The following is a 24,870-nucleotide window of genomic DNA, read 5'->3' on the forward strand; positions in this document are numbered from 1 at the left end:
CTGTGGGACACAGAGGACCTGCAGTAGCAGGGGGGCACAGCTAAGAGAGGAGACAAGAGGCAGCTTGGGGGCGTGGGGGGACCCCATTTCCCCAAATGTTGGAGCCGCTCTTAAGGGAACTTTCCCTGGACTCCTCTGGAGATCTTGCCAGATGGGAGAACTAGGGGTCCATTCAGACCCCAGTCTCTTCTCTTCCTATCTCATCTCTCCACCCGGGGGGCTCAAAGAACCTAGCTCCTCCCCTTTGACCCCATCAGCCTCTCCCTCACCGAATCCTCTTACAATCCATTTCTTAATTCTGCCCCCTCATCCCTCCCTGGTCATCACATAAACACCAGCAAGGGCAGTTTAGGGACAGCTTTGCTCTGTGTTCGAAGAAAAAGGTCTTTGGTCTGCTTAGAAATTAAGTTTGGAGCAGCCTGGGAGGAAATGGAAGAGATGAGACCCAGAGTATCAACGACCACTGCCTGGGAGAGACAAGAGACCCTTTCTGCGGCCACTGATTCAACAAACGGCATCACAGGCCCCTCAGCCTCTCATCTCTTCGAGGCCATCTTCACCCCCACCCCCACCCCAAGGCCATTCCAAGGTCCCATTCAAGACCACTGGCAGGGGTGGCGCCAAAATGATCGAAGTCATCATCGGGGCACTCATCTTTGTGTGGGTCAAGCACTTTGTGATGCCAGGGACCAGGAGTAGGATGGGGGAGGGGCAGGGCGCCGCTTCTGTGTGGAGAGGACGGGGAGTGGGTGAGGGGGGCCTCGCGCACAGGGCAATAGGTGGCCAGGCGGGGCGGGGGACCGGGGAGAGCGGAGGATTTCAGATGAGGGACAGAGGAAGGTGGAGAGGGGAGGGCAGGCCCCGCCAGGAGGAGGAGCCGCCTCCTGCGTCCAGCTGTGGGGGCTCCCTCCCGTCGCGGCTCCGCTATAAAACCCAGGCCGGCAGGATCCCTGCACCCGCGGCGGCCTCCTCGGTGCGCGACCCCCGGCCCAGAGGACTCTTTGCTGTCGGGCAAGATGTGGATGCTGCTGGCGCTCCTGGCCCTCTCCGCGGCGCGGCCATCGGCCAGTGCAGGTGAGCTCCCGGGCTCCCGCCCCAGGTGCCCCTCGGCGGTCCCCTCCATGCCCCCAGCTCCCGCCCCTGCAGAGGCTCCCCGCGGGCGACCGGTGAGCGTCGGGCGGCGCTTGGGTCCCGGGTTGAGTGTGCGCCGGGGGCCGCGAGGGTGCGGGAGGACTGGGCAGCGCGCGAGCTTGTGTGTGCACACGCGTGTCCGCAGCGGCTGGGGGAGCGTGTGCATGCTTGTGCGCGGTGAGGGTGTGTGCGCGTGGCCCGGCGAGACGAGTTGGGAGTCCCTGATAAGGATGCGTCTCAGGCTGGGCGCGGGTGCTCCAGCCTGTAATGCCAGCACTTTGGGACGCAGAGGCGGGTGGATCACCTGAGCCCAGGAGTTCGAGATCAGCCTGGCCAACATGGTGAAATCCCATCTCTACCAAAAATACAAACATTAGCCGGGCGTGGTGGCACACGCCTGTAATCCCAGCTACTCGGGAGGCTGAGGCCGGAGAATTGCTTGAACCCAGGAGGTGGAGGTTGCAGTGAGATCACGCCACTGCACTCCAGCCTGGTGCTCCGTTTAAAAAAAAAAAAAAAAAAAAAAAAAAGGATGCTTCTCGGACCCGCCTCAACGCACGCCTTCTTTTCTCACCCAGCCTCCTCCGTCTGCCCGTGGGTTTCTGTCTGTCCCGCTGGGACTCAGCGCTGGGTGACTGCCCCGCGTCCAGAGCAAAGGCGGTGTGGCAGGGTCCTGGAAGCCGCGCTTCCCACCTGGGTTCCTTGCCCTCGAGGGTCGCAAGCTCCCCTGGCCTCCCTAACCCCCAGCGCTGAATTGGGAGCCTGGCGGGGCGGGGGGTGGGGGACCTGGAGCCCCAAGGCCTCTGCGGAGCCGGTCTTTCCGGACAGGGTGATTTTCGTTTAAAGATTAATGGTGAAGCCGAGCTCTTAATTATTCCTCTAGGTGGGAGGTGGCAGGAAAGGCATGTTAATATTTGATAAGGAGCTAAAGGCGCTTCAAGCGGCTGGGCACAGGGATCCGATCCTGGAGGCACCTTCTTTGCAACCCCAGGTCCCATCACCGGAAGACCCCATCTGCCAGTTCTCAGCCCAACCACCCCTCGGATTGTTCTTGGGGTCCACGCAGGCTGAAACCTCCTCTCCCAAGTTAGGTGCTCCACCCTCAAAGCCGCGGAGTGAGGGGTGAAGGTGTCCTCTGCACAGAGAGGAGTCAGCGTGTGCCCTTTGCAGCAGGGACTGGCTGAGCTGTCGTAGAGGGTCGAGGGGCATCTTGCAGCCTCTCCTCCGGGCCCCTGGGAGAAGAAAGAGAAAAAGCAGAATGTGGAAACTTTTATTTGTAGGGTTGGACATTGGAAACCTGCTAAGCAGCTAGACAGTAGAAAGAGAAATGCTTTGCAGTTCGGGTGCTTTGTAGCTGTGTGGTCTTGGGTAAGTCACTTCCTGTCCCATTTGCAAAACAGGTGTAGTCATTCTGATTTCAGGGGTTTTAAGCGTTTGAATAAGATAATGGGTTTAAGTGATTAGCACAGTGCCTGTGTGGCACGTGGCCGGTGCACCATATACCAAGTTTATGGGGCTCTCCCCCAAGCCTGGGGCCAGTGTCAGGAATGTGTCTCAGCTCACCCCTCACACAAGCTGCGATCCCCTTTAGTGCCAAGGCTTTCTGACCCGGACCTGCCTTCCATTCATCTTATCGGGGACTCAAGCTGAGAAGGGACCAGGTTGCATATGGAGACCCCAGAGCATCTCTGTCCATTGAGACAGGAGGAGGGGAGAAGATATTTGGTCCCCTTCAGAGCCCCAGATCCGTGGCCTGGAGAGGCTGAGACTTTGCCCAGGACACACTTGGGTTGTGCTGAGCTGTTTTTCAGGATTATCCCCTGTCCCTCAGAGGGGGAGGTGGGGTGAGCAAGGTCCATTAGAGAGGCTTCTTCAGCCATCTTGAAATAAGGGGGAGGGGTGGCAGGTCAGTCAGTGTGGGGGGCAGTAGCTGGGTGACAGGCGACTGACTTTCGGTCTCTAACCTCTGGTCAGGATGGATGGACTAGGTAGGATGTGGCGCTGGACACCGAGACCTCTGGGTAGGTAGCCCCTCTCCTTCCCAGGCCCTCTTGGGAGTGGCCTGAGTCAGTGGGCTGGTACTTATCTGCAAGGGTGGCCCTCTCATTCAACGAGGACAGGAACCTGAGTGGTGGGTGCTCCTGCCACCAGCACCCCACCCTCATCCACGGACATGGACCTGACCCCTGGCCTTGACCTCACCACCATTATGTTTTCCTGGCTGCTGCTTCCTGAAGAAGGTAGTTACAAGCGCGTTCAGCCAAGCAGGTCAAAAGTCTCCATGATTAAGACAGTGGATCAGAGGTCACCACTACAAACCTAGGAGCTGCGGCCAGAGCCAAGGAAGACCAAATTCCTAAGAAAAGCTAAGCCTGGAACAGATGGGCCCCAGGGAGGCTGTGAGGCGAGTTACAGGGGGTTCCACCCTTTGCAGCTGGCTCTTGGGGATGCTGACTGAAGGGAGGCTTCTCCTGGAATGGCTGCCCCTGGGGCCTCCAGTCAGAGGAGAGGCCAGCCCAATCTTCAAAACCCCTTCCTCCTTCAAGACCTCTGCGGGTGGGGACATTGGATGATTATGGCAAGGAACCGTCATGGTGCAAATGCCCTCTGATTTATTATCTCCTCAGTCACCAGCACTGGGAATTTGGTGGCTGCCCCTGTTGGAGGCGTTTGAACCATTGTGACTCCATTTTGGGTGAGGGCCTGGGAAATGAGGCCGGGATTTGCTGGGCCTGCATTCTCAGAAAGTCAGGCATTTCTAGCCTCTAGATGTTTGCAGTTAAGGGAACAAATTAATAATATTTACTACACAGACCCAGACTTGGGAAGGTCCAGATATTCCGATATCTGGAGAGCAAAGGCATTCCTAATTTTGCTTTAAAAATAATAATGATGGCCGGGCACCGTGGCTCACATCTGTAATCCCAGCACTTTGGGAGGCCAAGGTGGGTGGATCATTTGAGGTCAGGAGTTCGAGACTAGCCTGGTCAAAATGGTGAAACCCTGTCTCTACTAAAAATACAAAGACAGCTGGGCGTGGTGGTACATGCCTGTAATCCCAGCTACTCAGGAGGCTGAGGCAGGAGAATTGCTTGAAATTGGGAGGTGGAGGTTGCAGTGAGCCAAGAGCCTGCCACTGCCCTCCAGCCTGGGCAACAGAGTGAGACTCTATCTCAATAATAATAATGATAATAATAAAAATATCGATTCTTGCATAATATAGTAATTAAGAAAATTAATCCTTTATCACAAACCCTTGTAGCAGAGCACATGTCCCCATATATACAACGCATTGGATGCATTCCTTCTCTGACTTTTGGGAATGTCCTACTCTGTCTATGGAGTAGCTGTCCTTTCGCCACTGTACTTTCTTAATAAACTTGCTTTTCCTTTGCACTGCAGACTCGCCCTGAATTCTCTCGTGTGCAAGATCCAAGAACCCTGTCTTGGGGTCTGGATCGGGACCCCTTTCCTGTAACATGCCTTCTGTCAGAGGAAGATTATGGGACTCAGAATGTCAGATAACTCTCCTGTGGAGACTGAGCAAAGGCGAGTGGGAGCTGGAGGCTTTGGAGCTCTGCCCCACTGCCGGGGTGGCGAGTCGCCACTGCCCTCTGCAGAATCCACCCACGTGGGGGTGGTTCAGGTGCAGCAACTCCCAGGGACAGCAGAGTCCTTCCTGGGGCGGGGCATGGGCCATCAGGGGGAGGACACTGCAGCTCTGAATAAGGTGATGCCAGCAGGGAAGGAGAGGCAGTGATCAGGGCTGGGAAACTCCAAAGCCCAAAGTGGCTCTTCGTGGCCAGTTAGTTTTCCTGGGGATGCTCCCTCATGGCTCCCTCCCCATCCTGTCCCCACTCCGGGGACTCCACCCTGGCTTAGACTATAAGAAGATGGGATTGTGGGGGCAGCCCAGGCAAGAAGGGAGAGGGCGGATGAGCTCAGAGGCCTCAGCTTTGGCTGAGTAGGAACCATGCTTTTCTTAGGAATTTCCTCATCTTGATTTCTTTCCAAGTCACTTCATTTCTCTCCTCTCTCAGCCCCTCCTTGGCTTTGGCCATCTGCTCCCAAAAGGAGGCCATGGGGTGGGTGGGAGGGGTGGGCAGGAGGGAAGGAGTTGTAGATGGGATTTTACTAAGTGCCAAGCCGCCTGAACCTCATTTAATCCTCCCCATGGCCCTATGAGGTGGGTACGTTTGTCTCATGTTACAGATGATACAACTGAGGCTCAGAGAGCTTAAGGGACTTGCCCCCAAACCCATCTAAGCCCCCTGAGTGGCTCAGCCAGAATTCCAAGCTCTGGATGAGATGCTGTGTTCGCCCTGCTGGTGCAGCCTTTAAAAAAAATAATAGACTTTATTTTTAGAACAATTTTAGGCTCCCATAAAAATTCAGCAGGAAGTACGGAGGGTTCCCATAGGCCCTTCTGCCCTGCATGCACTTCCCCCTCTTATTAACATCTTGCATCCATGTGGGACATTTGAGGTGCAGCCATTTGAGGGTTCTACTGCCCTGAGGCAGAGCCCTCAGCCTGGCCCCAAAGATCAGGACTGTGGGTCGAGGGGCAGGGAAGAAAGCCTGGCTGCTTTCCTCCTAGCGGGAGCTGTGAGACGCTAGCCAAGAAGGGATCTTAGTAACACAGGGCGAGGCATTCTGGGGAGGGGCCGCCTAATCTCCTCCCTCATCTTGGATCTGGGAAGTCTGCCCGGCTGAACCTGACTATTGTCACAGGAGCGAGGCTGGGCTGAGTCCTCCTCTTCTCCTCTCACCAGAGTCTTCCTTCCAGGTTTGGGGTGGGGGAGGTAAGCGGGGAGGAGGCGGCTGGTGACCAAGGAATGGAGTATCCAGGCCAGCCCCACGTTAGAGATGAGTGGCCTCAGAGGGCTTCCCGGGAGGGCCAGTGGCTGCTTGGCCTGGCCCTGCCTGGGCAGCAGAGCCCTATGCCAGCTGACCTGTTGATCAGCCCCTGCTTAGTTTTCAATTGAGTCTCTTTCCCTGGGCCCTCAATCCTACTGCCAGGAACACTCCATCCTAGCCCAAGAGGGGCTACAATCCCAGGGGTAGGCCCAGCCTCAGATCCTCCTGTGTGTGTGAGCAACAAGACACACGCACGCACACTTCACACCCTTCCTCTCTACTCCAGAGTCACACTGGTGCTACGAAATTCAAGCCCAGGTCTCCGCCTGCTTGGGTGAGTACACCTGCTTGGGTGAGTACGGCCAGTCCAGGGACTGCTCTTTCTGCATGGTGGGCACCATGCAGGCTGAAATGGAGACCCCGGAAGGGTGGGAAGGGGAGGGGTGATGGTGGCCTCCCAGGCAGATATCAGTTCCCAGCATACACACACACACACACACACACTCTCTCTCTCACTCACACACACACAGATATACACACACTCACACACAAGCACACTCACACACAAGACACACACAAGCACACACTCAAACACTCACACACACACATACACAAACACACACTCACACTCACACAAACCCACACTCTCACACTCACACACACACACACTTACACTCTCCTGTCCTGGTGCTCAGGGACCAGGGAGCATAGAGTGACCTGAGTCTTCATTGGCACCTGCTGTCAGCGAGAGGGCATGTTCCCTGTGGAATGAATCGGCAGCAGCATTAAAGGAGGAAAGGCGTTTTGCTGTTTCCCATAATAAAATGGGGAGTTGTTTCTATCCCAGTGACACCCCTTGCAGGGGGCCTGAGCGATGGTCCTTTACGCTTTTATTCGAATGCTGACGAATTCGAATGCAAACCCTGCAGTCTGCTGTGTTTTGGTGACTGAGCAGTGCTGCCCACTCCTGACCCTGGCCCACCTGGTGTTGGGGTCACCAGGGTTCAGGGAACCAGCTCCTCCAGGGGTACTCCTCTCCCTCCCATTCCTCAGATGATGCTCAGCGCCCTTCATCAGCAGTGCCCCCGGGGGTCCCACTCCACTGTTTCCAAAGCCCTCTCCATCCGCCTCCTTTAAACTCTCTGACATCCCAGGGAAGCGGATTATCTCTGCAGTTCCCATTTTACATCTGGGAAACCCAGGGCTTGGAGAGGTCATGTGCACCACCTCATGAAGTTGTCCCTACCCCGGAGCTCACAGTCAACAGTTGGCAGCCCTGTTCCCACCCTGTCCCACACTGGGGCGAGACTCCCCAGCCTTGCATCTGTGTATCTGTGGAGGAGGAGGAGGGCCCAGGGAGGGCGAGGGCAGAGTTCTGAGCTGGGCATCCCTGCAGCCCAGCCTTCAGGCCACCCCAAAGCATTTCCGTGTGGGAACTGAGTGGGTGGGTCTGACTTCAGTGGGACGGTGGGGGCTACACCTTGGTGCCAGGCGCCTCTGACTCTCAGGCCACCCTCTCTCCCTGCTTAGTGCCAGTCAAGTGGGGTGGAAATTGCCAGAAGGACCGCCAGTCCCCCATCAACATCGTCACCACCAAGGCAAAGGTGGACAAAAAACTGGGACGCTTCTTCTTCTCTGGCTACGATAAGAAGCAAACGTGGACCATCCAAAATAACGGGCACTCAGGTGGGCTGGACAGAGGCCCCGGGTAGGCCTGGGCACCCGAGCTCCCCGAGGACTGAGAGGCTGGGGCTCCTCCCAGGAGGGCGTGCCAGGCCCAGGCCCATCTGTGCTGCGAGGGGGCTGAAAATCCCATGGGGGAGGACAGCTTCCAGGAGGAGAGAACACTCTAGTATGTTTTCGGTACTTTCGTCAGACCAGTCTGGGATGGGGGGGAGGAAACATTCCAGGAAGAAGGACATGTGCAAAGGCGCAGAGGCATGGGACAGCTCGGCGCATTCAGAGGACTGCCAGGAGCTCTGTGTGGACGAAGGACAGACAGTGAAGCCAGGTGGAGCCCAAGCGAGGCCCAGGGGCAGATCACCCAGGCCTGAGGAGTTTGGACATTACCCCGAGGACACCAGGGCACCACAGAGGAGGTGGACGCAGAGGAGGCACCAGGGCAGAGCTGCAGTTTGGGGCAGTGGAGGGTGCAGAAGAGGGGGAGGCAGGCAGGGAGGCCAAGGAGGAGGCCAGGGAAAGGTCCGGGGCTGTCCCACCCTGCCCCACCCCTGCAGGCCAGGACCCGAGCCCATGAAGGGTGGGAGGCAGGAGACAATGTCCCGCCTGGGTGAAGCTGGGATGAGGGGCTGGAGGAGGCTGAGGGAGGCTGGTTCGAGGACTCTGCCCCTTCTGTGCCCCCAGTGATGATGTTACTGGAGAACAAGGCCAGCGTTTCTGGCGGAGGACTGCCTGCCCGGTACCAGGCCACGCAGTTGCACCTGCACTGGTCCAACTTTCTACATAACGGCTCGGAGCACAGCCTGGATGGGGAACACTTTGCCATGGAGGTGGGGGCCCCTTCCCGACTGAGACCTTGTCTGGGCTCTGGGCGTGCACCTGCCTTGGGCAAGCAGGGTAGTCCAGGCCCTCCATAGGTCCCCTCTTCACCCCTCCACCCCAACCAGATGCACATAGTACACGAGAAAGAGAAGGGGACATCGAGGAATGTGAAAGAGGTCCAGGACCCTGAAGATGAAATTGCGGTGCTGGCCTTTCTGGTGGAGGTGGGACTCCCATCCCCCACTTCCCAGGGAACCCAGGGCTGAGAGCTTCTTCTTAGGATTCAGAGACCTGGGACTCCAGCGAGGCAGGAGAGGGCGGGGAGACTCCAGCTTCCGCCTCTGTTTCTGGGGTTGCATGTCCCCGGGCCAGGTGGGGAGCCCAGAGCCTCAATCCCAGAAGCTGCCTGGCCTTCCGTCCCCAGATTGGGAGGATGAACTGGCCACCGCCACTGGCTCCCTGCAGACTTTCTCAAGACCCTTCCCTCCCCTTCCAGGCTGGACCCCAGGTGAACGAGGGCTTCCGGCCGCTGGTGGAGGCGCTGTCTAATATCCCCAAACCTGGTGAGTCAGGATGGGGGAGAAGGGCGTGGGGTGAGGAGGGGGATTCCTCCCACAAAGGAAGGGGTGGGTGTGTGGGGAGCTGGGCTCTCAGAGTGCAGGGGAAGAGGGGCTCCTTCTCCCACCCTCACTGACAGTGTCCTCTGCCCCCACCCCAGAGATGAACACCACAATGGCAGAGAGCAGCCTGCTGGACCTGCTCCCCAAGGAGGAGAAACTGAGGCACTACTTCCGCTACCTGGGCTCACTCACCACACCAACCTGCGATGAGAAGGTTGTCTGGACTGTGTTCCAGGAGCCCATTCAGCTTCACAGAGAACAGGTGCACAGGGCCTGGGGCAGGACACGGGCTCCCACTGCCTGGCTCCCCTCTGTCTGCCCTCAGAGGTCCCTCAGGATACGGGTGGGGAGCCCAGGTAACTGAAGTCCATTGTTAATCATGGACATTCACTGAAGACAGGCAAGAAAAGCCTGAGCTGTTTCATCACCAGATTGGGGGCTAGACGGGAGGCAGGGGAAGGTGGAGTCATTCAGAAAATGGTGTGGGGGTTTCTATAATGAACGAGGCTCTGGGGAGACAGCAGTGAGCCCAAAGGACACAAATCCCTACCCTTGCACTACTTTCATTCCAAAACAGTGGTTCTCAAAGTGCGGCCCCTGGACCAGTGGAGTCAACATCATCACCGGGGGAATTTGTTAGAAATGCTAATCCTCAGAGCTACTGAATCACGAACTCTGGGGGTGGAGCCCAAGCACTGAGGCCCAACAAGCCCGCCCCCCAGCTGATGCTAACGCATGCTCAAGTTTGAGAGCCGCTGTCCTGTAGTAAGAGTGACAAGAGAAGCAGGCATTGCGGGCCCCCTGGGGTGTGAGTGAAAGGAAGCCAGTGGGCACTTAGCCCTCACCCATGCCACGCACCTCATTTACATCCCCTGTTCTTATCATCTTCACGACCACCTTGAGAGCCAGGGGTTCAGAGCCCCTCTTTCTTAATGAGGGCCCCCAGGAGACGAGGTGCCTGCCTGAGGTCACACGGCAGGGAGTGCAGCTCCCCCTGCCCCCACCTGCTGAGCCCCATCACTTCCACAGATCCTGGCATTCTCTCAGAAGCTGTACTACGACAAGGAACAGACACTGAGCATGACGGACAATGTCAGGCCCCTGCAGCTGCTGGGGCAGCGCGTGGTGATCAAGTCGGGGGCCCCGGGTCGGCCGCTGCCCTGGGCCCTGCCTGCCCTGCTGGGCCCCATGCTGGCCTGCCTGCTGGCCGGCTTCCTGTGATGATGGCTCACTTCTGCACGCAGCCTCTTTGGTGTCTCAGCTCTCCAAGTTCCAGGCTTCCAGTCCTCAGCCTTCCCAGGTGGGACTTTAGGCATGATTAAAATATGGATATATTTTTGGAGAAACCTTTCTCAAGTGTGTTTTTAGCCTCCCACAACTACCCCCACCCTGTCCCCCTCCACCCACCCCTGTTCCCCCTGTTCCAGGGCGGGGGCTTTAAGGCCAGGAGATTTCTCCCAAGCAGGTACCACCAGGTGTCCCCACTCCCATTCTATGTGAATTCCGTGTCTATACCCCACTCCCTTCTACCAGGACCTGGACCTTGGAGAGATGCTGGAGGCATCTTGGAGCTTCATCACAGCAGAAGCTAGAGGAGTTCCAATCTAATCTCTTCATCATATATAGGGGGAAACTGAGGCTAAGACAGAAGAGGTTGGGGCCGGGCATAGTGATTCACGCCTGTAATCCCAGCATGTTGCGAGGCAGAGGCATGTGAATCACTTGAGCCCTGGAGTTCAAGACCAGCCTAGGCAACATGGTGAAGCCCTGTCTCTATAAAAAATACAAAAATTAACCAGGTGTGGTGGTGCACACTTGTAGTCCCAGCTACTCAGGAGGTTGAGGCAGGAGGATTGCTTGAACCCAGGAGGCGAAGGCTGCAGAGAGCTGAGATTGCACCACTGCACTCCAGCCCGGGCAACAGAGCGAGAGAGAAGAGGCTGCTTGGCTGGCTGGAGGCCATATACTGAGGCTAGGGCAGAGCCGACTGCACGATGGCAGCCCCAGCCCTGTGCGTTCTCCCCTGTGCTAGAGGTGAAAGGGTGTCCTGTGTGGGGACGGCCTAGGCAAGGTGGGCGACAGGAAGTTCATTTGTTTGCTCAAAAATTTATTGAGAATTTATGCTCTAGGCACTGGGGATATGGCAGAGAATAAAAGACAAAAATGCCTGCCCTCCTGGAGTTCACAGTCTAGTGGAGAGACAGCCCATAAATGAAGCGGGCGTGTTGTCTAATAGATCGGGAGGCAGTGAGTGCATGGGAGAAAGAGAATTCAGGGCAGGGGGCTGGGCGCAGTGGCTCGTGCCTGTAATTCCAGCACTTTTGGAAGCTGAGGCGGGCAGATCACCTGAGGTCTGGGGATTGAGACCAGCCTGGCCAACATGACGAAACACCGTCTCTACTAAAAATACAAACATTAGCTGGGCACGGTGGCGGGTGCCCGTAATTCAGCTACTCAGGAGGCTGAGGCAGGAGAATTGAGGCAGAGGTTGCAGTAAGCCAAGACTGAACCACTGCACTCCAACCTGGGTGACAGAGAGAGACTCCGTCTCAAAAAAAAAAAAGAGAGAATTCAGGGCAGGGAAGGTGGGAAACCCTGGGGGAAGGGGCGGCTGGGAGGAGGCCAAGGACGGAGGCCTCTGGAGACTGCAAATGTTGAGGTGCGGCAGGGAGGGAGTCTTCCAGAGAAACAGTAGGGAGGAGTAGAGGGAGGCAGGGAGGGAGGAAGCGGGGGCAGGGGAGGCAGGAGGGTGAGGTGGAGGGCATTGGTTTGGAGCAGGGAGGGGAGCTGTAGAAGTGAAGGCGGAACGCAGGGACAGTTCAGGGGCTGCCGCAGTGCCCAGGAGCTGATCTGCTGATGGGTTCGCAGTGAGATATGAGGGAGGGCTCATGGGGGTGTCCAAGGGTGTGGGGCTTGGTCCCTTGGGACTTGTCAGGAAAGTCCCCACCACCACGGTGATTACATCTCTAATGGGTTGTTTTCCCTCCTGTGGCCCGAGGGAAGTGGAGGGAGAGAGACTGGGAGGAGGCTGGTGAGAGGGGGTCCAGGACACCAGAAGGAGAAGGAAAGAAGGGGACCCACACGGTCCCGAAGCAAGGTCAGGCCCCAGGTGCCTGGAACTGAGGGCCAGCAGCTCTCAGACCTCATCGTCAGGAGTAGGACTGGATTTTGGAATTCATGAGCCTTGGAGTGGGGTTGGCTGAGTGAATGGGGCACCCAGGTTTCCCCGGCTGGGTGAGGACCCGTCTGGCAGGCTGAGAGTCCGGAGGTAGAGAGCTTCCTCACAGGAAGGCGTGCCCGCCAGGAGGGCACTGAGAGATTCCATCACCTGGTTCTAGAATCCCTTGCTGGCTGTGGGAGGGGAGCTGGTGGGAGAAGGTGGTCTCTAAGCCTTCTCCCACCCGGTGCCCCCCATGCCCCTGACCACCCCTAGTCAGCCCAGGGAGAGGAGAGACGGCTGGTCCCCTCCCTCTTCCCTTTCCCTCCGTCTTCCCTTTTGTGACCAAAAATAAGTCCCCCCTCCCTTCCCTGGTGACCACGCAGCTGTGGGGGAGGGGTGGTATTGCTGTTGCCATGGCAACCGCAGGCCACCTGTCAGCGGGGGGTATGTGGACGCAGAACCTGGAACATGTTCTTTGGTTCCCACACAGACTGCGGGGGATCTAAGCTGACCTCCCAAGGATCAGAGCTCTGAGGTCAGAATGCCCCTCCCTGCTCCCCAATGGCACCCCATCCCCACCCTCGTCCCTGCCCTCCAGGCAACCTTAGTGAATAATGTGGCAGCAGGACCAGGAAGTCCTGGCCTCTCCAACCCAAGGCAGACGGTGTTCGACCCTCCCCATCCCCCTGGTCCCCAAATCATAAACCTGGCCAGCGGGAGCCAGAACGGGCACAGCTTGTCCAGGGCCTGGGGCTCTGGCCACCTCCCATGTCCTGCCTGCCCTCCCTGTGGCCCAGAGGCCAGAGCAGGTGCTGCCAGCACTCAGCTCCCAGCCAAGTCACTAGGGCCAGCCACTGGAGAAGTGGGCAGCTAACCCCGGGCACTGGCCCCCACCTCCAGAGTCCTCCACTGATGGCATTCCTTCTTGTGAACATGCGTGTGTTCATGAAGAGCTTCCTGTTTTTAGTAAATTCACTCCCTCCATGTGGCCTCCACCACCCCCAGCAGACCCCCACCCTGGAGTTGGTGGCTCTGAGTTCCCTGTGCCCAGTCTGACTGGCTTCTGAGACAATTCCCTCTGAGGGCGAGGGAGGAGAACTCCCTTATTCACAAAGAGGGTCCAGCCTGGCCCCTGAGCCCTCCTTTCATTCATTTCTGATGCGCCGTGGGTGACTGCATGGGGTGCACGCACGCGCACGTGCGCACACACACACACCAGCCTTCACTCCTTCACTGTAGCTGGCCAGGCCTGAGGAAGGCTCACGGGCTGATGGTTTTGCCTGCACCCTGACTTCTCTGAGGGTCACTGGCTGGCACCCAGCACACTATGAAGCACATTTTGGGGTGTCCACCGTGTGCCAGTGGGGGCCATGCTGCAATCCCACCGGGGTGGCGTTATCCCTCCCACGGCACGGATAAGGAAGCCGAGGCACAGAGAGGGGCGGCGCACTTGTCAGAACCTGGGGCCACTCCCCTGCGCCTCCTTGGCCCCCTGGCCGTTTCTCTCCTTTGGCTGAGCCATCTGTGTCCAGGGGCAGGGTGGGGGCCGCAGCACCCCATCCCACCCGTCTCCACCGGTTGCTCTCCATCCCCAGTGGGCCGCCTCTTTGGCCCCCTGTTTAGATTCGGCATCTGGGTGGGAGCCAGGGGCTAAAAATACTCCTCATGTGTTTAGATGGTTCTTGGAAAATAAACTTCCCCATCTTGGCTCTTGGTTTGCACACTTGCTGGCCCTGCTTCCTGTGGCTCTGATCTGACAATGTGGGGGTGGGGGAGGAAGGTGGGGGGGAGGAGGGTCTACAGGGGGCCCAGAGTCACGGGGGCGGTGTGGATGTCTGCTCATGGTTCGTGCAGGCTGCCATGTCTCAAAACTCCAGGGGGCGCCTATACCGACACGGCCTTGTGAACGGTGCCGCCCACGTGGTGCGACCCCGAGGCTCTGAGCTTGTGTGTGTGTTGGGGTGGGAAGAGGCAAGGAAGCTGGTGGCTCCATGGGCACGGAGGCATGCTCCCTGCTCTGTTCATCCATCTGCAGAGGGGGCTACCCTTGGTCCCCCCATCTAATTGGGCCTGGCTGTCCCGGGCTCCTGCTGTCCCCGGTGACCTCAGAAGGAAGGCCAGGCCTCTCTGAGGTTGGGGAACTGTTCCTGCACCTCGCACTACACATGTCCTAGCCGCTCTGTTTGTTTATCTGAGAGGGGACAAAGGCATTCTTTCCCCCAGGGACGAAGGACGATGTCCAAGTCCCAGGGAGGGGCTTCCTTTGGAGAAGAGCTTCGGGACAGAAGAGTCAGTTCCTTCCGCAGAGCCCTCGGCTGGACACGTGGGAGGCTCCTCAGGTTGTTCCAAGTGTCAGCTGCGGCGAGGCCTGGAGGACAGGAAGAGGGCAGCGGAGCAGGACACAGGGAAGGGATGTGGGTGCATCCTGGAACAAGATTTAATCTTCCATCAAGATTTAGTCTTTCAGCCAGGTGCAGTGGCTCACACCTGTAATCCCAGCACTTTGGGAGGTCAAGGCGGGAGGATCACTTGAGCCCGGGAGTTTAAGATCAGCCTGAGTAACTTAGGGAGATCCTGTCTCTACGAGGGGAGAAAAAAAAGCCAGATGTGGTGGCACGCCTGTGGTCCCAGTTACTTGAGAGGCTGAGGTGGGAGGATGGCTTAAGCCCAAGAGTGCAGGCACCATTGCACTCCAGTCTAGGCAACAGAGAGACCCTGTCTCAAAAAAGAAAAAAAAAACAAAACTTTATCTTCCTTCCTTCCTCCCTCCCTCCCTCCCTCTTTCTTTCTTTCCTTCTTTCTTTCTTTCTTTCTTTCTTTCTTTCTTTCTTTCTTTCTTTCTTTCTTTCTTTCTTTCTCTTTCTTTCTTCTTTCTTTTTTCTCTTTCTTTCTTTCTTTCTTTCTTCTTTCTTTCTTCTTTTCTTCTTTCTCCTTCCTTCCTTCCTTCCTTCCTTCCTTCCTTCCTTCCTTCCTTCCTTCCTTCCTTCCCTCCTTCTCTCTCTCTCTTTCTCTTTCTTTCTTTCTTCTTTCTTTCTTTCTTTTTTCTTTCTTTCTTTCTTCTCTTTCTTTTTCTTTCTTTTTATACAGTCTCACTCTGTTGCCCAGGCTGGAGTGCAGTGGCATGTTTTCGGCTCACTGCAACCTCCGCCTCCTGAGTTCAAGTGATTCTCCTGCCTCAGCCTTTCAAGTAGCTGGGACTACAGGCGCATGCCACCATGCAGCTAATTTTTTTCATATTTTTAGTAGAGATAGGGTTTTGCCACGTTGGCCAAGCTGGTCTCAAACTCCTGACCTCGGGTGATCCACCTGCCTCGGCCTCCCAAAGTGCTGGTATTACAGGCATGAGCCACCATGCCTGGCCTTAATCTTTCAACAAACACTATTATTTCCTCTGTGCCAGGGACAGAGGATTTAGGGAGGAAAATCCTAGTCTGGGCTCTTCCTCTGAGACTCCCAGCTGCAGGGCAGGCAGACACAGCAGGCACAGGAGAACCAGGTCTACGACACAGAAGCCAAGAGAGGAATGCAGAAACAGCCGGGCATGACCGGCCTGGGGCGGAATCCCCCTCCACTGCTGACTCTCTAGGTGCCCTTGGTAGTTTAATTCATTTTTCTGAGTCTCAGTTTCCTCATCTATGAAATGGGGGTGATGACAGCATTTACCTCATGGGCTTGTTGTCAAGATGAAACACGATGCTGGGACAAGAGAAGATATTCAATAATTTATAATTATTATGGTGATTCTTTTTATTGGAGAGAGCAATGAAGGACGGGCAAGACCCACAGGTGGGGAGTAGGGAACACTGGGCGGAAGCTGGAATTATGCAGAGTGATGCATAGTGAACTCTGATCTGTGGTGGGCGGCAGTTCTTTCCTATCCAAGGCAGAAACCTTAAGACCCTTCAAGGGGCCACCTCTCTGCCCAGACACTTAGGGACATCCCTCAGCACTCTGTCCCAACCGTACACAGAATAATTTACAGAGGAAGATCTCCCAGCCTGACCTTCACCTAGAATTGTCTAAGGTCACCCAGAGCATCAGAGGGAGAAAAGGGGGCCCTCTGAGCCCCAGGACTGCCCTGCGGTTGTTATGTCCTGCCTTGGGGGGTAGCAGGTGCAGAGTTCAGAGTCAGGCTGAGCCCACATCCCTGAAAGAAGGGGCTCTCGGCCAGGGCTCCTCCTGCTTTCTCACTGTGGGGATTGATCGGGTTGGGGACCAATTTCCCATTTCATTTTCCTCTAACCCTTCCTCTCCCACTTCCCCAGGAGCCACGAGATTACACACGTGTCCATCTCTCTGCTGCTGGCTCTGTCCCTGGCTCTGCCTCCCACAAGCCTATCCTGTGTAGAGTTGCTGCAGGCTCCCCCGGCACAGGAAGAGTGCCTGCCCCTGTCCCCACCCTTGGCTTCAGTTTTGTCTAGATGGGTTCACCTAGACAAAATACAGGCTGCCCAGTTACATCTGAATGTCAGAAAAATAACAAATCCTTTTTTTTTTTTTTTTAGTATATCCCTAAATTACACGGGACATACTTACACCAGAGCATTATTTGTTATTTACCTGAAATTTAAATTTAACTGGTTGTCTTGTACTTTTATTTACTAGGTCTGGTGACCCAACCTCCATCCCACTTATAAGAGGGAGACTGAAGCCAAGAGAGAAGGGTGGGCAAGAAAAAGAGACTGATAGCCCAGGCCTGCTGCCACTCCTTCCTCCTCCCGGCCACCTCCCTCCCTAATGGGCCACACCTTCCAGCAACTGATAACAGATTGATCAAGGGGTTTTCCCTCCTGTGTGATTCTGGTGTTGAGCTTCCTGTGGGCAGGGCAGCTGGGAGGGCATTGGAGGCCCATCTGCCTGTAGATTTCCTCCTGGCTGACTCAGCCTCCCAAGTAGCTGGGATTACAGGCGCCTGCCACCATGCCGGGCTAACTTTCTGTATTTGTAGTAGAGACGGGGTTTCTTCATTTAGCCAGGCTGGTCTTGAACTCCTGAGCTCAGGCAATCCTCTCTCCTCTGTCTCCTAAAGTGCTAGGATTACAGCCATGAACCACCGGGCCCGTATTGAATTTTTGACGTGTGTCTTTAGGATAGATTTCTATAAGTGAAGTTTCTGGTTCAAAGGGTAAATGCCTATGTAAAATTGCTAGATGTTGCCACATTCCTCAAGAAACTAATCTCTATTGCATCTGGCAAAATTATTTGCTGTGCTTTATACAGCACTTAATCCTTAGAATAACAGTTGGAGATGAGTATGTCTATTTTCTTCGTTTTCAGATGAGGAAACGAAATACACAGGACATAAGGCTAACAAATAGAGCTGAGATTTGGCCGGGTGTGGTGGCTCATGCCTGTAATCCCAGCACTTTGGGAGGCCAAGGGGGGCGGATCACCTGAGGTCAGGAGTTGGAGACCAGCCTGGCTACATGGCGAAACCCTGTCTCTACTAAAAATACAAAAATTAGCTGGGCATGGTGGCATGTGCCTGTAATCCCAGCTACTCTGGAGGCTGAGGCAGGAGAATTGCTTAAACCTGGGAGGTGGAGGTTGCAGTGAACTGAGATCGTGCCAATGTACTCCAGCCTGGGTGACAAAGCAGGACTCCATCTCAAAAAACAAAAAGAAAACCCCCCCAAAAACAAATAGAGCTGAGATTTGAACTCAGAAAGTCTGATACTTGAGTCCGCCCACTTACAATTGCTACACTCTACTGCTTTTCTGAAGAAACTTGAGAGGTAAAGGAACTTGTCCCTTGCCAGCCAATGAATGACAAAATGGGGAATTGAACCCAGATCTGTAAACCTGGCAGTCCTTGCTGCTTCCCTTATACTGAGTGCTGCTGGCCTCAAAGTGTTTCTTGTTCTGTGTTTCTACATCCATGCTTACAGGGAAGTGTGGATGCAGAAATTGCCAGGCCAGTCAAGGAAGCTGGGACGCGTGCTGACCCTAGCCCTGGAGCGCTCTTCCCGGCTGCTCCCCGCAGTCTTGCTTCCTCTTGTGAAGTCTATGTGCCAGCCAAGATCCAGCCTGTGAGGCCTGACCTGATCTCTGCTCCCTGTCTGCTCCCCCAGCAAGAGTCCCTGAGGAAAAGAATGGAGGATCACGTCTTAGTCACCAGAGCATCGAAGTGCCCAGGCCAAGGTCGGCCACATAGAGGGAGGGCAGGTGGCAAACATTTGCAGCATGAGTGAATAAAAGGAAAACTGATAGCAAAGAATGGAACTACCAGGCACCATTCCAGGGCTGGGACTAAATATTTACCTTGCCCATTGGGCAAAGATAAGCCTGGTGTTCCAGGCTCTATTTATGCCAGCTTTTCTTCAGGGGCTGACACAGTCAACCTGGTATCATTACAGCTTGAACAGCGGTTTCCACATGTGGGGTCTGGGTGTGCGAGGTGCTTGATGCTCAGCTTCTGCCGTTCCCTAGCTCCCTGTGTCTTCCCCAGGGAATCCGCTTCCCAGTCCCTGAGCCCTGGGTGGCTTTGCCACCTCCATTCTGCTGCCTGGTCTGTCCCCGGTCTCCATGAGGCTATTGAATTGGGGTTCATTCTACTCTAGATGAAGCTGTGTATCCTCGTTTAGCCCCTGGGGTCAAGCCACATCAGGAGATGCTTGCAGCATGACAGGACAGACTTGCCTGGGTCTACTGCCTCAGTGGCCTCCTGCAAGACACCTCTCTTAAGGGAATAGTGTTGGGTATGACAAGCTGGGTCCAAGTGAAGCTTCAGAGATCTAGAGATGTAGGGGAGGAGGGACTCTGAGTTCAGTGTGGCAACCACTCAGCCTCTGGGACTCACAACAGGGGCATAAGGAGAATGGAAGCCGCACGTGAAAAAGGGAAGGGTAATTTCTTTTTATTTTTTGCGGGGGGAGGTGGGGAAGGGTGATTTCTTTTTTTGGGGAGGAGGTGGGGAAGGGTGATTTCTTTTTTTGGGGAGGAGGTGGGGAAGGGTGATTTTTCTGGGAAGGGTGGGGAAGGGTGATTTCTTTTTTTTTTTTTTTGGTGGGGAGGTGGGGAGGTGATTTTGTGGAAATGCGAACAGCTCTGCTTTGGGAAGGGCCTTCGTGGAGTGTGAAGGGAGCAGTGAGTAACCCTGGCCCCTGGTGTCCAGCCTGGGAAGCAATGCCTAGAGGCAGTGGTCATGTTGGGCGAGGGGTGCCCAGAAGATCGGGCGGTCCCGCTCAGAGGACACCACGTGGCAGCTGAAAGGAGTAGTTTAAGAGCACATTTGAGATACCCTCTGGAGGCTGCCATCAGTACTTAGAGGGAGAGTGGGTCTTTGCAGGGGGATAAGGGAGAACCAATGAAACCTGAGTCATGACAGCGAGTGACCTTTCACTGAGCCTGAGGCTGCTATAACCAGGAAAACACAGCCAGCATCGAAGCAGACTCACAGCCAGGCGTGGTGACTTGTGCCTGTAATCCCAGCAGTTTGGGAGGCCAAGGTAGGCAGATCACCTGAAGTCAGGAGTTTGAGGCCAGCCTGGCCAACATGGTGAAACCCCATCTCTACTAAAAATATAAAAATTAGCCAGGCGTGGTGGTGCATGCCTGTAATTCCAGCTACTTGGGAGGCTGAGGCAGGAGAATCACTTGAACCTGGGAGGCAGAGGTTGCAGTGAGTTGAGATCACGCCACTGCACTCCAGCCTGGGCAACAGAGAGAGACTCCCTCTGTCTCAAGAAAGAAGAAGAAGAAGAAGAAAGAAGAAGAAGAAGAAGAAGAAGAAGAAGAAGAAGAAGAAGAAGAAGAAGAAGAAGAAGAAGAAGAAGAAGAAGAAGAAGAAGAAGAAGAAGACGAAAACAGCAGATTCGCAGATTCATGGAGACACTAGTGCTTGGAATTTGGTGATGCTTCAGGGAGTGGGGCCGGAGCTGGCCTGTGCTCCAGACAGGCATAAACTATCAATGTAAACACAGTTACACCTAAGCCTTTGCAGGCACGGTGCTGATGCTGCCCTCTCCCAAGGGGGTATCATCCGGGTGGGTACAGGCCCTGGAGGCTGACTTTTTTCTTTTTTAAGATGGAGTCTTGCTCTGTCGCCAGGCTGGAGTGCAGTGACGCAATCTCGGCTCACTGCAACCTCTGCCTCCTGGGTTCAAGTAATTCTCCTGCCTCAGCCTCCCAAGTAGCTGGGACTACAGGCATGCGCCACAATGCCCAGCTGATTTTTTTGTATTTTTAGTAGAGATGGGGTTTCACCGTGTTAGCCAGGATGGTCTCAATCTCCTGACCTCATGATATGCCCGCCTCGGCCTCCCACAGTGCTGGGATTACAGGGGTGAGCCACCGCCCCCGGCCAATGCTGACATTTCTCAAGTCAGCTATGGAGTTTGAATTTTCCTCCAAATTTATACTGGCTATTTCCCCAGTTCAAATTAGGCCTGACTGGTTTCTCTTTCTCTTTCTTTTTTTCTGAATACATATCAGTTTTGGATTGAGGCCTAACATTTCCACTACCATCCAGAGGAGAGATGAGAAAACCAGAGTTGGGCTCTTAACCCCAGGGGAAAAAACAATGGGCTGCTCTGGAACGCTGCGGAGTCAGGGTTGAATGAATGCAGGGGCGGGGCAGGCAGCCGGGGAGTGTGCCGGCCGCGTGACGAGCCTGCCATGGTGTCCAGATGGACATGTGGTATTTGGTTTAAAGCCCACGCTACTGGGGCATAAACAGCTGGGGATAAATGATCAGACTCAATTGTTCTCTCCTTTCCCAGGAAAGGCCAGGAAGGAAAAGGCCCGAGTTTAAGGGAGAAGGCATTGTCCTCAGTGGATGAAGCATAGTCAGGTAGCCCGGTCTGGCAGGGGGCCAGTGGGGAGCACGAGATTCTCATGGCTGCTGTGGCCGGTGGCCACCTTTACAACAATAGCATATTGGACCCCTGTCCTTCCCATCCCACCTCTGAAACAATCACATCCATGTTAAATCTCTGATAAGATACTATCAGATACTCCAAAGTCCAGTTTGGAACTACAGTCTTTGCTTGACTCAATCCAGAATCCTTTCTCTCTCCTTGGTCCCATCTCCCCATCTACTCCCCCGCTAATTCTCTCTATGCAGCTGCGAAGGTCCCTGGGCCATCAGAAGTGAATAGAACAAACCTAAGACATCACTCTCCATCAAGAGGCCTGCATGACTCTTTATTTGCATCATCTCCCAGGAACAAGAGGAGGAGCTGCTTTGAGGACACCCACTTCCTCTCCTTACGTAACAACACACTGCATTTGCACAAGTGTCCTTGGTTGTAAAGGGTTCCACACTCACTTTCTTATTCAGGGCTTATTACAAGCATCTAAGGTAGCTATGGTCATGGTGACCCTGATCCCTTGTCAAAGATGAGCCCATTGAGGCTCAGGGTGACTACCGTTGTGCCAGGAGTTGCTAAGTGGTGGATCACAGACTCCAGTTCAGGGGGAGGTAGGGTGGTAAAGAAGCAGCTGGATGAACCTGGGTTTGAATCCAGCTCAGAAATGTTCCATCTGTGTGACACCACAGGCAAGTGACTTAACCTCATTGTGCCTCAGCTTCCTCATCTAGAAAAAAAGGGGTGATGATGCATCCCTCATAGAGCTGTGGTGAGCATTTACAAATCATGAGTGAAACATGCATAGCATGGGGTTTGGCAGATAGAAGTCCAGTAAATGTCTAAGCCCATCTCCAGCGTTTCTTCTGGTTCCAAGCTCAGGACTATCCTTTAAGCTAAGTGGTAGATACTCAATGAACATGTTTTGGATGATTTAGCCCTCTCCTTTCCCCCATCCCTCCCCAAGTGAGAGGATATTTATTTGCAGCTCTGTGCTGCAGAGAGCTCTGCAAACAAGGATTGGCAGCGGTAACTTTCTCCAGCTGGCACAACAATGAAAGGACACAGGCCCTGGGGCTGCTCCCTATGGATGTCCAGGGAACAGAGGCCAGGCAGCAGGCTGGCTGCTCCGGGCACTCTCTGTGGCTTCTTCACTCTAGCTGGCTACCCAGTATACTGAGTAGCAAAATGGCCTTTGAAAAGGCTCACCCTGTGGCCATGATTTCTAGCAGACCAAATCAGAGCGTTCTCCTGGGAGCACGGTCAACTCCTCTTGCTGGAGACAATTCTCTGGGAGCTCCTCAGGCCCTACTGGAGCACTGTGTGCTTGGCTTTCTGAATGCTTAGAGGTGACAGATGCTTTAGCGGACATCCAATCCACAGCGGTTGCCCAGGCAGCACTACACCCCCCACCCTCACTTCAACCCGAGTAACTCCAACCTCATCTGCTTTAGCTATGGGTCCTTCAGGTAAATGTGGCTGGAATGGCTGGAAGAAAGGGTCGGGTCTCAATGTTGTTTCAAAATAAAAGCTGAAGACAACTGACCTAATTGCAACTTGCTCAATATTCACAGGGGGAACCGAGGCACGGACAAGGCAAGTGACCCCCAAGGTCATACAGTTCTGCCAAGTGCAGAGCAAACACTGAGGACTGGACTTCTGGTCTACTGCTTTCCATGGCATCAGCTAAGATGACTGCTCTGAATCTGGGGCTACGGCAGCCTCTAATGATGATCGTAGGCGTCTCCTACTCCATTCTGGAGGCTCCCTGCTGATCCCTAATGTGGAAGTCCCCCTCTTCCTCCCCAACTTGTAATCCCAGTGGGCACTGGGGTTTAGCCATCAGCAGCAGAGGATCCCGCTACAGATAACTGAAGGGTGGTACTGCAAAAACCATCAGATCAGCAGAGAAGCCCTGTCCCCTTATCCTCAAGGTCCTTGGACAGCTCCTCCAACCAGGCACATTTTTCCTTCCTGGGCTGCACTCAGCTGTGACTGGGCTCCTCTCTCTGGCATGCCTCCTCCCTGTCCAGAGCTCTTCTAGGTTTTCCCCCTTCTGCCTCCTTTTTTCTTCCTCCTCCACTTCTTTCAGTCTTCTTGGGGCATTTCAAGCCTAGTACCCATCTGTGAGTTCCTCTTGGGCTTGTGGTAAGGTCTAAAGTTTGTTATCAAGAGAAATTCCAGCCAAAGCGGATTGTGAATATGAAAAAGAGAGAAATTACAGCAAACGGAACTTATGTTTATAATAAAATGGTCTAAAATAGATATCTATGTGCCAGGTGTGGTGGCTCACACCTGTATTCCCAGCACTTTGGGAGGCTGAGGCGGGTGGATCACCTGAGGTCAGGAGTTCGAGACCAGCCTGGCCAACATGGTGAAAACCTGTCTCTACTGAAAATACAAAAATTAGCCAGGTGTGGTGGCGTGCGGCTGTAATCCCAACTATTTGGCAGGCTGAGGCAGGAGAATCACTTGAATCTGGGAGGTGGAGGTTTCAGTGAGCCGAGATAGTGCCACTTCACTCCAGCCTGGGCGACAAGAGTGAAACTCCGTCTCAAAAAAAAACTAAAATAGGCCAGGCGCAGTGGCTCACGCCTGTAATCCCAGCACTTTGGGAGGCCAAGGTGGGTGGATCACCTGAGGCTGGAAGTTCAAGACGAGCCTGACCAACACGGAGAAACCCCATCTCTACTAAAAATACAAAATTAGCTGGGCGTGGTGGGTCATGCCTGTAATCCCAGCTACTTAGGAGGCCGAGGCAGGAGAATTGCTTGAACCTGAGAGGTGGAGGTTGTAGTGAGCTGGGATTGCTCCATTGCACTCCAGCCTGGGCAACAAGAGCGAAACTCCATCTCAAAAAAAAAAAAAAAAACCTAAAATAAATAAATACATAAATAAAATGGATATGCATTTATGCAAACCATAGAAAAATGTTTGGCAACCATCCCAAGATACCTGACAATGTGAAAGACTTTTATTACAACTGGCCTGACCTTCAAAGGCCTTCACAGCTCCTGCCTTCCTGTTATCGCCTACTATGTTCCTCGTGCACTTTCCACTCAGCACAAACAGGCTGCACTGCCTCTGAGACGCATCACTTGAATCCTGCCTCTGCTCTTTGTCCATCTGAAGCACCCTCTCCACATTTCTGACCCTGTAATCCTAATCTCACTTCATGAGGCAGTTCGCTTCCCTTTTGCATTTCCCTGGGGTACACTGTCAATAGCCTAGTGTCTGATGTCATCAGTCAGCACTTCATCAGAGGCAATTATGTCTACAGAGCTTTTGGCTAATTACTGTCACTCCTCCTTATATGTGTGCATATGCATATCATCTTTCCTTAATGAGACTGGAAATAATGATTCATTCCCTGGAGCAGTGGTTTCCATAAATGACCAACCCACAGACCAGTGCAAACTGGCTGCGAAAGAGCTTCCTCTGAGGAACTTACTAGAATGCAGATTCTTGGACTGCATGAGAGAGGAGGATCTCATAAATCTGGGTGTAACAGGCACAGAACATTAGGTGTAATATGGGCGGGACTCTGGACTCAGCATATCCAACAAGCTGCTGGCTGATTCCGATGATGCCGATAAATTGCCAGGTTGGGAACTGCTGCCCCCAGAGAACCTAGCAGAGAGCTCTGTACGTGGTAGGTGCTCACTCCCCTATTGTTTGGGTGTATGCCTCCTGATAATGAACTTGATCATAACATTATTGTTATATCATGCCTGTATTGTTTCCTTAAGTGAGGGAAGAATGCTTTTGAGTACCTAATAGGTGGCAAGCTCTG

At 54.4% G+C, this 24,870-nt stretch overlaps 1 protein-coding gene and 1 pseudogene across 7 annotated transcripts; both read left to right on the forward strand.

Moving 5' to 3' along the window:
* The first annotated feature begins 925 nt into the window (after positions 1 to 925).
* CA4 (carbonic anhydrase 4) lies at positions 926 to 10,456 on the forward strand. Of its 7 annotated transcripts, XM_055257789.2 has the most exons (10): positions 2,420 to 2,499; positions 3,106 to 3,152; positions 4,534 to 4,680; positions 6,275 to 6,322; positions 7,519 to 7,674; positions 8,353 to 8,498; positions 8,616 to 8,714; positions 8,987 to 9,053; positions 9,209 to 9,372; positions 10,140 to 10,456. In XM_055257789.2, exons 3-10 carry the CDS (start codon positions 4,611 to 4,613, stop codon positions 10,329 to 10,331), a joined length of 942 nt encoding a protein of 313 aa, XP_055113764.2. In that variant the 5' UTR covers positions 2,420 to 2,499; positions 3,106 to 3,152; positions 4,534 to 4,610; the 3' UTR covers positions 10,332 to 10,456. The 7 variants fall into 7 exon arrangements, with proteins under 7 accessions (XP_055113771.2, XP_055113770.2, XP_055113769.2 ...); XM_055257794.2 differs by lacking the exons at positions 2,420 to 2,499; positions 3,106 to 3,152 and adding an exon at positions 998 to 1,074; XM_055257797.2 differs by lacking the exon at positions 4,534 to 4,680.
* A 12,312-nt stretch (positions 10,457 to 22,768) lies between these two features.
* LOC129469608 (protein FAM106C-like) lies at positions 22,769 to 24,870 on the forward strand (annotated as a pseudogene).

This window comes from Symphalangus syndactylus, chromosome 20 (genome assembly GCF_028878055.3).
Source record: "Symphalangus syndactylus isolate Jambi chromosome 20, NHGRI_mSymSyn1-v2.1_pri, whole genome shotgun sequence".
Taxonomy (NCBI): domain Eukaryota; kingdom Metazoa; phylum Chordata; class Mammalia; order Primates; family Hylobatidae; genus Symphalangus; species Symphalangus syndactylus.

Coding starts and splice junctions, on each gene's coding strand:
- CA4 (XM_055257794.2), top strand. CDS start 4,611: ATGCCTTCTGTCAGAGGAAGATTATGGGACTCAGAATGTCAGATAACT. Junction 4,681..6,274: donor CCTGTGGAGACTGAGCAAAG/GCGAGTGGGAGC, acceptor TCTCTACTCCAG/AGTCACACTGGTGCTACGAA. Junction 9,373..10,139: donor TTCAGCTTCACAGAGAACAG/GTGCACAGGGCC, acceptor TCACTTCCACAG/ATCCTGGCATTCTCTCAGAA.